At 40.3% G+C, this 15,074-nt stretch overlaps 1 protein-coding gene across 1 annotated transcript in view; it reads left to right on the top strand.

Annotated features, from left to right (window-relative positions):
* Nucleotides 1–15,074, top strand: part of LOC112397964 (zinc finger protein 805-like) — a 48,112-nt gene that overhangs the window by 14,274 nt on the left and 18,764 nt on the right. The window contains exon 4 of the mRNA XM_024742314.1: nt 3,820–5,243. Coding sequence (XP_024598082.1) covers nt 3,820–5,243 — 1,424 coding nt within the window. The remainder of the gene's footprint in view (nt 1–3,819; nt 5,244–15,074) is intronic.

Below are 15,074 nucleotides of genomic sequence, written 5' to 3'. Positions count from 1 at the left end.
TACCTTTTTTTTTTTTTTTTTTTGTGGTACGTGGGCCTCTCACTGTTGTGGCCTCCCCCACTGCAGAGCACAGGCTCCAGACGCACAGGCCCAGTGGTCATGGCCCACGGGCCCAGCCACTCTGCGGCATGTGGGATCGTCCCGGACCGGGACACGAACCCGTGTCCCCTGCATCGGCAGGTGGACTCTCAACCACTGCGCCACCAGGGAAACCCTGTATGATATCTTTTTAAATCTGTTGAGACTTACTTAATTTGTGGCCTAACCTATGGTCTGCCCTGGAAAATGTCCCATGTACACTTGAGAAGAATGTGTATGCTATTGTTGTTGGGTAAAATGTTCTGTGTGTATCTGTTAGATCTAGTTGGTTTATTATGTTATTTAAGTCCTCTATTTCTTTACTTATCTTTTGTCTGGTTGTTCTCTCCATTATTGAGAATGGGACGTTGAAGTTTCCATCTGTTGTTGTAGTGCTCTTTCTCCCTTCCATTCTGTCATTCTTTGCTTCATGTATTTTGATCTTCTGTCATTATGTAAATGTTTACAATTGTAATATCTTCTTGCTGTATTATACCTTTTATTTATATAATGTCCTTCATTGTCACTTGTAATCTTTTTTGATTTAAAGCCTATCTTGTCTGATTTTAATATAGAAACCTCTGCTCTCTTTTGGTTAGTATTTGCATGGAATATCTTTTTCCATCCTCTGACTTTCAATCTGTTTGTGTCTTTGGATCTAAAGTGAGTCTCTTTTGGAAAGCATATAGTTGGATCATGTGGGTTTTTGTAAGAAATTAATATTTATTTATTTATTTTTGGCTACATGGGGTCTTAGTTGTGGCACGTGGGATCTTTTGCTGCAGCACGTGGGCTCTTTGTTGCAATGTGTGGGCTTCTCTCTAGTTGTGGTACGTGGGTTCCAGAGCTTGTGGGCTCAGTAGTTGTAGCACATGGGCTCTGTAGTAGAGTGCGTGGGCTGTGTAGTTGCGGCATGTGGGCTCTCTAGTTCTGGCGTGCAGGCTCAGTAGTTGCGGTGCCAGTGCTTAGTTGCCCCAAGGCATGTGGGATCTTAGTTCCTTAGACCAAGGATCAAACCCGTGTCGCCTACATTGGAAGGCAGATTCTTAACCACTGGATCACCAAGGAAGTCTCTGAATCATGTGTTTTTATCAATTCTGATAATCTCTGTCTTTTAATTGAAGAGTTTAATCCATTTACATTTAAAGTAATTGCTGATATGGAGAGACTTCTGTCATTTTGATATTTGATTTCTATATGCATTATAGCTTTTTTCTTTCTCATTTTCTGTGTTATAGTCTTGTGTTTAGTTGATATTTTGTAGTGAAACACTTAAATTCCTTTTTGCATATATTCTATAGCTATTTGTGGTTACCATGGGAATGACATCTAACATATTAAAGTTTTAACACTAATTTGATTTTATACCAGCTTAACTTCAGTAACAAACAAAAATCCTTTACAGCTCTGTCATCTCCCCTTTCAATTGTTCGTGTCACAAAGTTACATCTTTATATATTGTATGCCTAGAAACTTAAACCACTAATTCTTTTGAATGCATTAGTCTCTTAAATTATGTAGGAAACTACACATGGAGTTATAAACTAAAGTTACAATAATAGTAGCCTTTAGATTAACAATTTTAAAAAGTCTTCTAAATCATGTAAAAACAAAAAGTGGAGTTACACGGGACTTCCCTGGTGGCACAGTGGTTAAGAATCCGCCTGCCAATGCAGGGGACAAGGGTTCGAGCCCTGATCCGGGAGGATCCCACATGCTGCGGAGCCATGAAGCCCGTGTGCCACAGCTACTGAGCCCGCGTGCCACAACTACTGAAGCCTGCGTGCCTAGAGCCTGTGCTCCACAACAAGAGGAGCCACTAAAATGAGAAGCCCATGCACCGCAACAAAGAGTAGCCCCCCTCGCCACTAGAGAAAGCCCATGTGCAGCAACAAAGACCCAACACAGCCATAAATAAATAAATATATATATATATACACATATATATATATTTTTTAAAAGTGGAGTTACAAAGTAATACTAGCTCTTATAATTGCCCATGTATTTACCTTTATCAGGATCTCTGTTTCTTGGTATAGCTTTGAATTACTGTCTAATGTCCTTACATTTCACCCTGGAAGAATTTTCCCTTAAGAATTTCTTACAGAGCAGATCTAGTGGTAACAAACTCCTTTAGCCTTCATATATAGGAATGTCTTAATTTCTTCCTCACTTTTTTTTTTTTTTGGCCGTGCTAAGCTGCATGTGAGATTTTAATTCCCTGACAAACCTGCACCCCCTGCCCTGGAAGCATGGAGTCTTAACCACTCGACCACCAGGGAAGTCCCTCTTCCCCCCTCTTGAAGGACAGCTTTGCCAGATACAGGATTCTTACTTGACACTTTTTGTTCGTTTTACACTTGAATATATCGAACCACTGCTTTCTGGCCTCCCAAGTTTCTGATGAGAAATCTGCTGATAATCTTATTGAGTGCCCCTTGTATGTAACAAGTTGCTTCATGCTTGCCATACTCTATCTTTGGCTTTCAAAAGTTTGATTGTAATTTTCTCAGTGTGAGTCTCTTTATTTTTCTTGGAATTCATTGAGCTTCTTGGATGTTTCATCAAATTTGGGAAGTTTTCCGCTATTTCTTCAAATGTTCTCTCTGACCCTTTCTCTCTCCTCTTTCTGGGACTTCCCTAATGAGTATGTTGATTCATTGGGTGTATCACAGGTCCCTTAGGCTCTACTCACTATTTTTCAATCTTTTCTTTTTTTCTGTTTCTCAGACTCAATATTTTCCATTGTCCTGTCTTCAAGTTTGCAGATTATTTCTTCTTCCTGCTCAAATTTTTCTTTGAATCCCTCTGGTGAGTTTTTCATTTTAGTTACTGAACTTGTTGCTCCTGAATTTCTTTTTCATTTCTTTTCTCTTTTTTTGTTTGCCGCACCACATGGCTTGCGGGATCTTAGTTCCCTGACCAGGGATCGAACCTGGGCCCCCTACAGTGAAAGCATGGACTCCTAACCACTGGACCACCAGGGAATTCCCTCTTTTTCATTTCTTTTTAGGTTTTCTTTTTTTGTATTGATGGTTCCATTTTGTTTTTACCTAGTTTTCTTGACTTTCTCTGTATCTTCCTTTAACTCCTTGAGCTTTTTTAAGATGGTTATTGTAAAGTCTTTGTCCAATAGGTTTGCATCAGATGTTTTTTAGGAACAGATTTTGGAGAGGTTCCAAACATAAGCTACTATGTCCTCAGACTCGTTAGCCTCCTGGCATTGATGTATGGCAATATATGCATGAAATATTGCCAACCTAAGAATTTCACCAAGTCTCATTACATAAGCACAGCTGATTAAATCAGTGCCTGTATGACTCAGTCTCCTGCCCTCCTTCTGTTTCTGGAGGTCTAGTTGTTATCTTATGGCTTAAAACCCCAACCTTCTGATCACATAGTTGGGCTTTCAGGCTTTGCACTGAGTCATCTCTTCACCATGAACTCTCTGTGAGCCCAGATGAGTTACTTATTTGCATAACTATCCAGTCTGGAATTGACCGTGTCTTTTTCCAGCCCCCTGTCCTCTCACCCAGCTAGTTCTCTGGGTCTCCCTTTCAAGGTGCCAACAGTCCAAGGATCAGGAAAGAAAGAAATTGTTATCCTGGGATTCAGAGGTCGGGAAACATGGCAGACACAGAGACACTATTTCCATCTTCATTTTTTTCACTGAAATACTGATTTTCTTTCTTCCATGTTGGCATTATTAACAGATCTTTTTGTGTATTGAATTTCTTTCAGGTGACAAAGGAAAGCCCAAGGCCACAGAACCTACCACTTGTGAGCCAGCCCTGTCTGAGGGAGTCTCATTCCAGCAACAACTAATACAAAGAGTTTCAGAGGACTCCCAGTTGGGCCAAATCAATGATCAGGAAGGGTCACTGGAAATGCAAGAAGGACACTTGAGACCAGAGATAGAACCCCAGAAGGGCAAGCTCCCTGGGAAACCAAGCTCTGAATATGGCAGCTTAGGGACACCTGGTGGTGTGTGTTCAAAGATTGTAGAGGAGCCAGTCCCTCCAGGAGGTGCTGTCCATGACCATGACTCATGTGGATCTGGTAATGATCTCATGATTCAGGAAGAGGAAAGTATTTTTAAATGCAACGAATGTGGGAAAATTTTTAATAAGAAACGCCTCCTTGCTCGACATGAGAGGATTCACTCCGGAGTGAAGCCCTATGAATGCACAGAGTGTGGGAAAACCTTTAGTAAGAGCACTTATCTCCTTCAACACCACATGGTCCACACCGGGGAGAAGCCCTATAAGTGCATGGAGTGTGGCAAGGCCTTCAACCGCAAGTCACACCTTACACAACACCAGCGGATTCACAGTGGAGAAAAGCCTTATAAATGCAATGAATGTGGAAAGGCCTTCACCCACCGCTCCACTTTTGTTTTGCATAACAGGAGCCACACTGGAGAAAAACCCTTTGTGTGCAAAGAATGTGGAAAAGCCTTCCGAGATAGGCCAGGTTTCATTCGACACTACATTATCCACAGTGGTGAGAATCCGTATGAGTGCTTTGAATGTGGCAAGGTCTTTAAACACAGGTCATACCTCATGTGGCACCAGCAGATTCACACTGGGGAGAAGCCCTACGAATGCAGTGAATGTGGGAAAGCCTTCTGTGAGAGCGCAGCCCTCATTCACCACTATGTCATCCACACTGGGGAGAAGCCCTTTGAATGCCTCGAGTGTGGGAAGGCCTTCAACCACAGATCATACCTCAAGAGGCACCAGCGGATTCACACTGGGGAGAAGCCCTATGTGTGCACTGAATGTGGAAAGGCCTTCACCCACTGCTCCACTTTTATCTTGCATAAACGGGCCCACACTGGAGAGAAACCTTTTGAGTGCAAAGAATGTGGGAAAGCCTTTAGCAATCGGGCAGACCTCATTCGGCACTTCAGCATCCACACTGGAGAGAAGCCCTACGAGTGCATGGAGTGTGGGAAGGCCTTTAACCGCAGGTCAGGCCTCACCAGGCACCAGCGGATTCACAGCGGAGAGAAGCCCTATGAATGCCTCGAGTGTGGGAAAACCTTCTGCTGGAGCACAAACCTCATTCGACACTCCATCATCCACACTGGAGAGAAGCCCTATGAGTGCAGTGAGTGTGGAAAGGCCTTCAGTCGCAGCTCATCCCTCACTCAGCATCAGAGGGTTCATACTGGGAGAAACCCTGTCAGTGTGACAGATGTGGGAAGAACCTTCACAAGTGGGCAATCCTCAGTCAATCTTCAAGAACTACTATTGGGGAAAGACTTTTTGCATGTAACCACTGAGGAAAATCTTTTGCCAGAGGAAACATCTTACTCAGAATCTGATCATTCATACCAAAGAGAAACCCCACAATTTTCTTCCCTGTGAAAATACCTATTGCAGGATATCAATTGTCATCTAAAGAGTCATATTGGAAATTGACCCAACCTAGAGCCTTACTCTACATCTGAGAATTCATCAAAGAGAGAGACCCAGTGGTTATTATGCACGTTGGAAAACCTTCAGCTACATCTTTCTTCTTAGTTTACACTTCAGTGTTATCTCAGGAATTTTTTTAAAAAAGAAGGGAGAGACTTAAAATAGAAAATGAACTACAAAATGTTTCTTTCAGACTTCCTTGCCAAGCTATGGCACTTTGTCATTGATTCCTTAGTTAATTGGCAGGAGGATAGTTTTGTTTCCATGGTAAAGAACCTAGACTCTATGTGTCTTGTATATACATTCATTGCTATCCAGTTTAAAGAGAGTTAGACAGGTCTGAAAACTTTCATTGAACATCTCCTTTGTTCTAAAACATTGTCTCTATTCTTAAGGACCTTAATTTTTTGGTTTGAGCCATCAAATGCCTTTAAGGAGATAAGAATACACATATGAATGGGCACGTTCTGTTGAACCATTTTAGACTATTTAGGCTTTGATTCTTTAAAAACAAACCTTTTCATGTGGTTTTAAAGACCTAATACTCAGACTTTTTCTTGGTCCTGTACTATTTTATTGGTTTACTAATTGCTCTAGTTAATGTGGTAAATCTTTTAATCGGGTAAAGTGAGTCCTCTGTCTTCAGTCTTCTTATTTAAAACTGATTAACATTCCTCGTTACTTTGAATTTCCATGTAAAATTTTGGATAAGCTTGTCTGTTTTTACCAGAAAAAAAAGTTGTATTGAATTTTGATAGAAATTAAGTTAAATTGGCAGATTTATTTGTTGAGAGTTGGCATCTTTGCTGTTTTGAGTCTTCCAATTCATGAAAACATTATGTCTGTACATTTATTTGATATGGCTTGATTTACTTCATTACTATTTTATAAGTTTCAGTAATAGGTCCTGTACAATGTTTTTAAGATTTATATACAGGTGTTTTTGTTTTTTGAGTAATTATAAATGGCATTGATTTTTAAACTTTGAATTTCCACACAGTCTTTGGTAGTATACAGAAATATGTATATTTTTCATGTTATTTTGTTATCCTGCAACCTTGCTGTTTCTTTTGATAGAATGCTTGGGATTTTCTACATAGAAGTATCATCTGCAATTAGAGACAGTTTTACTTCTTCCCATCTGTATACCTGTTATTTCCTTTTCTTGTCCTACTGCACTAGCTAAGATTTCCAATATGATGTTAAATACTAGTAGTGAGAAAACATGTTCTTGCCTGGGTCCTGATATTAGGGGAAAAACATTCCGATTTTCATCATTAACTATGGTGTTAGTTGTAAGGTTTTCTTCATAGAGTTTTCTTTATCAAGTTTAGAAAGTTTCCCATGTTCCTAATTTACTGTGTTTTTTTGTTGTTGTGAATGAGTGTTGAACTTTGTCAAATGCTTTTTTTGTAATCAATTGATAGAATCCTGTGTTTTTTCTTCTGTAGCCTGTTGATATGATGTATTACATTCATTTGAGATTTGAATGTCGAACCAGCCTTGTATGCTTGGAATAAGCCCCACTTGGTCATGGAGTATAATTATTTTTATATATTATATTACAGTATTAAATATGCTAGTATTTTGTTGAGGAAGTTTTCCTCTAATTTCATGAGTGACAGTGATATGTAGTTTTCTTTCTCTATATATATTTTTTTCAATTGTCATTGTTTGGTTTTGGTGTCTAGGTGATTCTGGCCTCCTAACATGTGTTAACAGGTGGTGTATTATTCACAAGACAGTGTGTTGTATAGAATTGGTTTTATTTGTTCTTTTAATGTTTGGTAGCATTCTCCAGTGAACCATTTAGTCCTGGAGATTTTTCTTTTGGATGCTTTTTAATTATGTATTTATTTTATTTAATATGTATAGAACTATTCAGAGTATCTATTTCATATTGGATAAGTTTTTATAGTTTATCTTTTTCTAGGAATTGTCCCATTTCACCTAAATTTTCTTATTTGTTTAAAGTATTCCTTTATTATCCTTTTGATGGCAGCAGAATCTGTACTTATAGCCCCTGTTTTATTCCTATTATTGGAAATGTGTTAACTCTCTTTTATCTTTGTCAATCTTCTTAGACATTTATCAATTTTTTTGTTTCAAGGAACCAGCACTTTATACCATTTTTTCCTCTATCTTTTCCTAATTTCACTGAATTATTTTTTTTTTCTGGTCTTTATTATATCCTTTCTTCTACTTGCTTTGATAGTAGTTTCCTTTGCAGTTTCTTGAGGTGGGTGCTTAGGTTATTGATTTGAGGGTTTTTTTTTTTCACTTTACTAATGTAAGCATTAAGTTCTATAAATTTCCCTCACAGTACTGTTTTAGCTTCTTGTCTTATGTTCTAATTACATTTCATTCAGTTCTAAATATTTCTTTATTCGAGACTGTCTAACCCATGGATTATTTAGAAGGATGTTGTTTACTTTCCCAGTGTTTGGAGTATTTTGTGCTTTCTTCTGATTTCTTTTACGTTTGATTTGGCTATTTAAATTTTTGGAGGTTTGTTTTATGACCCAGGATATTTGATGAATGTTCAGTAAGGCTGCTTGAAAAGAGTGTGTATCCTACTGTCATTGAGTGGAGTTTGTATATGTATGCACCAGATACTGTTCATTGATGGTGTTTTTCAGATTTTCTATATCTGCTGATTTCCTGCCTCATATTTTTATCAACAGCTGAGAAAGGGGTGTTGAAGTCCTGCAGTTTAATTCTAGAATCGTCTCTTCCTCCTTTAAGTTCTGTCAGTGTTCACTTCATGTATTTCAAAGCTCTGTTGTTTGGTGCATACACATTTAGAATTGCTGTGTCATCTTGGTGTAATAACCCTTTTATCATTATGCTTTCTTTTTGCTCCTCTAAAATTTTTTGCTTTGAAGTATACTTTATCTGATATTAATATAGCCACTATTGAGTTTTTTGGTTAATGTTTGCATGGTTTATATTTTTCCATAATTTTATTTTCAACCTTATCTATATTGTTACATTTGAAGTAATGTAATATGTGAATATTGTGAATAGCATATACTTGGCTCATTTCCTTATATCCATCTTACTGATTTCTGTTTTAAAATTGGTATATTTAGGCCATTTAAGTTTAAAATAATTATTGATATTTTTAGGGCTTACAACTACCATTTTATGATGTTTTTGTTGCTCTGTTTTTGTTTGGTTTTGAGGGGGTACTTTTTGTTGTTTGTTTTGCCTTCTTGTGGGTTACTTTAATGTTAGGAATTCCACTTGATATATCTGTGATGTTTTTGAGTATATCTCTTGTATTTTAGTGGTTACTCTAGGTATTGTATTGTACATACATAACTTATCACAGCCTACGGTATCAACACTTTAGCACTTTGACACGTAGAAACCGTACTTCCAGTGGGTACCTTTACATTCCCCATTCTTTTAATATAATTGTCTTAAGTATTTCCTTTTCATATACTGAACACCATATTGGATGATGTTCTTTTTGCTTCAACTGTCAAACAATTTTTACAAAACTCAGAAGCACAGTCTCATTACATTGTTCTTTCTCCCTTCTTGAAATCTCAAGTTTCTTCCATTAACAGTTTCTTTTTAAATTTTTTGCCCCATGAAAATCTATAGCCTGTCTTTTGTGCAGATTTTCTGGTAACAAATGTTTTTGTTTTCCTTCATCTAAAAATGTCTTTATGTCTCCTTCATTCCCAAAGGATATTTTTGTGGGATATAGGATTCAGGGTCAGCAGTTCTTTTCTTTTAGTACTTGAAAGGCAAACAAGTAATTTCCTTCTGTCTTCCAGATGGGAAATCTGATCTGTTTCAGTTGAGAAATCTGCTGCCATTTGACTCATTATTTCCCTATCTGTAATGTATCCTTTATGTCAAGTGCTTTGAAAGTGTTTTTTCCTTGTATATAGAGTTCAGAAGTTTGATTATGATGTAACCTGCCATAAAATTTGGAGGGCTTGTCCTGTTTGGTGTTTGCTCAGCTTTTCACATTTTGTGGTGTATGCCACTTGGCAAATTTGGGAACTTTTTAGTTATTCTTCAAATAGTTTTTTCAGCCCTTTGTTCTCTTGTTCTTGTTCCATAGGATTCTCAGGCTCCCATCTTTTTGTTTCCCCCAGTCTGCTTTTCTCTGTTGCTCACATTGATTAATTTCCATTGATTTCTCTTTGAGCTCACTGATTCCTTCTCTCTCATATATAATCTGCTATTGAGCTCATCCAGTGAACTTTCGTTTTGATTTTTGAATTTTTCAATTGTCTGATTTCCGTTTGGTTCTTTTACACATCTTCTATTTCTTTGCCTAGTTTATGATGCCAAAGAAGGACTCTGAGAAAACAAGCAAAACTGTGTAGTCCAAAGTCAGTGGTTCTCTGGTGGTTTATCTTGATACTGGAATAGAAATCCTGAAGTGTCTGGAGGAATGGAAGACCTGCCATCTTCTGTGTTGTTATCCACAAATATTTCTCAAGAAAATAAAACTGGGCAACCTTCAGATTGTTCAGAGTTGTGTTCTCCAGGGAAGATTTGTGTGTAAAATTTCCGAGCTCTCTAAGGCTTGTTACAGCCTCAAAGGAGAATGGGCTACTTGTCTTCCAGGTTCAGTCTTCCTCTTTGTTGTTGAACACATTCTCCCATATTCCCCAACTTGTATAGGGCCACTGTCTTTCTTTTGTGCCTCTACTTCTTGGTCTTTAAATTCTCCCTCTGAATCCCCTTCTGTCCTCACAATCTATACCTGTGTTCCTCACCCCTAAGCACTTTCTGCCCTACATGTGTATTGAGCTCTGCCCTTCTCTTTTCTCTCACAGATACACCCTGTGTGACTGTTCTGTCCACTGCCTGTCCTCACCCCATCATGTCCCTTTCGCTCCACTGACAACTAAAGAATGACCTCCACCATGGTTGCCTGGCTTAAGCAGGTCTCACAAAGTTCCCTTTTGTCCTCTCTCCTCCTCCCGCCCTCCCATCACTGTTGGACTGCTGCCCACATCTCTGACTTGAAGGTCCTTTCCTGGTTTCTGTGAGTTCTTACACTTCTTCAGAGAGTCTGTGTCTTTAGCCCATGTATTAAACAATGTGCTTCCCAGGGTCCATCCAAGGTCATTGCTTTCTCACTTGTGGTGTGTTCCATGAGTGAGTTAATTCCCACTCAATGCATTTTATACTCAGTGATCTACAGAGTTCCCCCAAATCTGTGTCTCCAGGTTGAATATTTCTCATGTCTGTTACCCTCTGTTCATACTTCCACACCTTCTGTGTATTCATATACACTGAGTTTATGCATGTGTCATTTGGCCAAGACCATCACCATAAGGATGCACCCATAATAATTCTAAGAGCAAGCAAATGTGGTATTACTGTATATCAGCCATTGTTTTGAATGTTTAAACACATCAACTCTTAACCCTTGCAACAAGTCTATGTGATAGGTAATATCATTTTACAAATCAGGAAACTGAGGAACAGAAAGATTAAGGAGTTTGCCTAAAAATTGTACAGTCATTACAACGTATGAGATTAGGGATTGGAGGCCATTTAGGCTGGCTGCAGAGTCCATACCCTTATCACTTTCCTAGATTCCTTCTTGTAGTATGAATCTTTGTTTTCCTGATCACAATTCATTTTTACTAAGACGGATCAAATAATACTCATTTGATCTGTAACCCCCTTTCTCATTTTATAGTACATCTTGGCCATCCTTTCAGTTTGAGTGAGAAACCAAACTCAGTCTTCAATGGTTGCATCATCTCTTGTAACTTTGTAGGAAATATAATCTCTGAGGAAGCAGGGAGGTAGAAAAGGGCTAAGGTTGGCATTTGGTTTTAGACATTGTGTTTGAGGTGCCTGAAAAAACAATCTCAGTGAATTCCACTATCTTCTGTCTTGTTGACAAAGCCAGACACCTCACAGCCATTTTTCTTTTATCATCCTCACATCCAGCCACTGTCTGATTCTGTTCACTTTACGTTTTTATTTTCCTCAGTAGACACTCAATATATGTGTGTTAGTGAATGGCCACACAGTAGTGTATTTTTATGTTTGCCTCCCTCACAGTTTACACAAAGCTGTGTGTATAGTTGGCACAGTATATGACTTATGTTGACCACAAAGAGAAACTATATGGGCTTTTATGGACAGATCTATAAGACTTTAAAAGTCATAATGAATGACTGTGTTGAAAGTCCTCAAGACTACCCAGGTTTATGACTTACTAGGAAGCATCAAAGGACTCAGCATATTATACTGAACATCGAAGGTTTATGACAGCACAAGAATACAAAGCAGTCTCAGTCAAGGGAAAAGATACAAAGACTGGAGTCCAGAGGAAACCAGGGACAAGCTTTAGGAATTCTGAGTGCTTAATTTCTGTCAAGGAATTATGACTGCATGTGTGAAATGTCTACTAGGGAAACTTACTAGAACCTCAGTGCCTATGATTTTTATTGGGCACTCTGTCTAGAGCATAACAGAATTCTAGACCTCCAGAAGCATAACAGGTTAGCAGCATAAGCCACCTCGTTTACACAAACAATAGGTGCACTGAGCCATTCATCATTTCTAGGAATGATAGGAAGCCTCCCGAAATCTAAGGCCTCAAACTTTAGCCAAGGGCAAACTTTGAAGCTCAAATGATAGCATGCTATATTAACTCTTCTTCACAGTGACTTAAATGATACCTAAATGTTGAGGAAGTTCAAATTTCTTTAACAAATACAGTTTGCTACAACAAGAAATAAGTCATAGCTTTGAGGTGAGGGCTTATATACATGTAAATCACTGTAACGAAAACAATCAGTTATGTCAGAGTGGAAATTCTTACATAGTGGTCAAGACTTAATTTAGTGATGACAAAATATAGAGAATGTCTTGTGAGAAAGAATCTTGCCTCTCAATAAATCTGTGTCTATTTAGATATGTCGTCAGTGGTTTGACTTGCAAATATTCCCTTTATTTGTTTTTATTTGTACAAAGATGTAACGACCAGGTCAATGCTGTGTATTTCCATTGCCCATGTGTCAACAGTTTCTCATTTACTTTTTGTTCCCACTGTTGAAACTTGTAGCCTTTGACTTCAACAAAAAAATTAAAGAACATGGGGTCATAATAATTCCTACATCATTAAATGTGCATAACTGGAGATTAAAGGGTTTGTTGCAGGCTTAGTCAAGTTCATGGACCTGTCTGTGAGTTTTACTGAGATGGTATGGGAGCATTTGGTCCAGCTGGGAGGGCCCTCTACAGAGACGTGATGCTGGAGATCTGTAGGAATCTGGTCTCGGGGAGTATTTGCCTCTCCCCTTTGTACTCATACTCTGGCCCGCAGACTGCCTTTTCCTGTCTTAGTTATCGGATGCTGAGGTGCCTCTGGAATGCTCAAAGACGTCATCCTTGAGTTTTGAGGGTTAAAGATTTGTGATCTGTTCACAGGTATGTTACACACCTGACAATTGAATGGTCTAAGCTAAATTGTAAATGGGCACTATTTTCCCTTCCTTGGAGCAGTGTCAAGAGCATGGACCCTCTAGTCAGACCACTGGTTACACTTCCTGGCCTTGTTCTAACGAGCTGGATGACTTGAAGGAAATTTCTGTCTGCTGTGATTTTTAATTTGGAGATCCGTGTATTAAGCACATATTTTTTGTTGTTGTGCCCCACCCCCCTTTTTAGTCTTTTTTTAAAAATATACATTTATTTATTTATGGCTGCTTTGGGTCCTCGTTGCTGCACGTGGGCTTTCTCTAGTTGCGGCGAGCGGGGGCTACTCTTTGTTGAGGTGCACGGGCTTCTCATTGCGGTGGCTTCTCTGTTGCAGAGCACGGGCTCTAGGCACACGGGCTTCAGTAGTTGTGGCACTCGGGCTCAGTAGTTGCGGCACGCGGGCTCTACAGTGCAAGCTCAGTAGTTGTGGCGCACGGACTTAGTTGCTCTGCGACATGTTGGGTCTTCCCAGACCAGGGCTCGAACTCGTGTCCCCTGCATTGGCAAGTGGATTCTTAACCACTGTGCCATCAGGGAAGCCCCAAATTGGCCATTTTTATGTCACTTTCAAAGAACAGGGTGTCAGTGCATCAAGCCAGATGTGATCTTTGAGTTGCAACAAGGTAGAGAGTCATGGACAGAGCAAGGAGCAATTCCAAGGAGGGGCTGTCCAGGTGAGCAAGTAGAAAGCAGGTATTCAAGGGATGATGGTGTTAGTAAGATCCCAGTTATCTCCCGTGGGATTGGTATTTTAGAGAGATTGTTCCACATGCCCTTCTCATAGACCCACACGTCTGAAAATGGCGAAAGACAAATAATTGAGGTCCCCAAATACACAGCGTGGCTTGTGGGCTCTTAGTTTCCCAACCAGGAATTGAACCTGGGCCCTCAGCAGTGAGATCATGAAGTCCTAACCACTGGACTGCCAGGAAATTCCCAAGAATGCCCCTTTCAGGACTAGCCAATTCTTAGAGGTAACAAACTACTCTTAGGGGCTGTTTCTTTCATGTGTAAATTAAGCAACCCAAAGCCCCTAGTTGGAAACCCTCCTCTTTCTGACTCTTACACTTAGGAGACTATATTTCTCATCATCTAAGGGCCTGTGCCGGGCAAATAAGTCAGCCCGTATGCTCCAAAACCTGTTGACAGTATTCAAACTAGCCAATACCAAACTTTATCCTACCCTGCCTTATCTTTCCTGTTGAAAACACAATAAAAGCTGTGGACCATGCTTTCTTCACCTCTCTTACCTCCTGACCTGACCCATCCTGGTCTTCTCCTCGTGGCCCTTTGTGATGTGCCCGTTTCTAGGAATGTGTGAGCATAAACTACTTCCTTCATGACAATCATTCCCATTTCTGTGTATATTAACATACAAAATTAATTCCTGGGTATATTCTAGAACACACAAGGAACATTATGACTTCTTTACAGTGGCCTACAGGGCTTTACACAGTGAGCTTTAAAGTGATGCTAGGGATGAACAGGAAGGAGCAGGTGACAGAATTCCAGGGTCAGGACACATTTTTCACATTCCTTGCTAGAAAAAAATCTGGGAGTCTGGGAGTCTTTTTCCACCGATAGAGACCATTCATGGTGTTTGAGGAGAGAGTGCAGAAGTACTGCTTTCACTGATGCTCTGAGGCAAGTTGCTCCACACACCTGGTTGTTTGCAGGGGAAAAAAATACTACGTTACCCAGAAGGCTGAGCGCCGCGTGTTTGCGCCGATGCTGGGCCAGTGATGGCTCAGGACGGGGGTGGTTTCCTGCGGCGCGCGCCGGCGGGGGCGGGACCTCCGACCATTTGGAGAGCTGCGTCATCTATCTGTGCCGGCTGGGTCCTCCGGGGCTGTGGGTCCTGTGGCGATGGGCCGGGTGCGTTTCCCAGCCCCGAGCTGGGCAGGCCAGTGAGGAGGGTGTGTTTTACCTCCGCGTCGGTGTACTAGCCCAACACTCGCCCCGGGTCCTCCGTAACGGGAGTGTCCCGTGAGCGCCTGCCGGGGCCCCGACCCCGTCCCCGCAGCTCTGACGCGACGGCCTGGGCCTCTTGCGCATTTTGCGCCTGGGAAACAGGCTCAGAGTGCGACCGTCGGCCGA

The sequence above is a fragment of the Neophocaena asiaeorientalis genome, unplaced genomic scaffold, assembly GCF_003031525.2.
Source record: "Neophocaena asiaeorientalis asiaeorientalis breed wild unplaced genomic scaffold, Neophocaena_asiaeorientalis_V1.1 scaffold582, whole genome shotgun sequence".
NCBI classification, from domain to species: domain Eukaryota; kingdom Metazoa; phylum Chordata; class Mammalia; order Artiodactyla; family Phocoenidae; genus Neophocaena; species Neophocaena asiaeorientalis.
The sequence above is the reverse complement of the archived record's forward strand: the minus strand, read 5'-3'. Positions and strand labels throughout refer to the sequence as shown.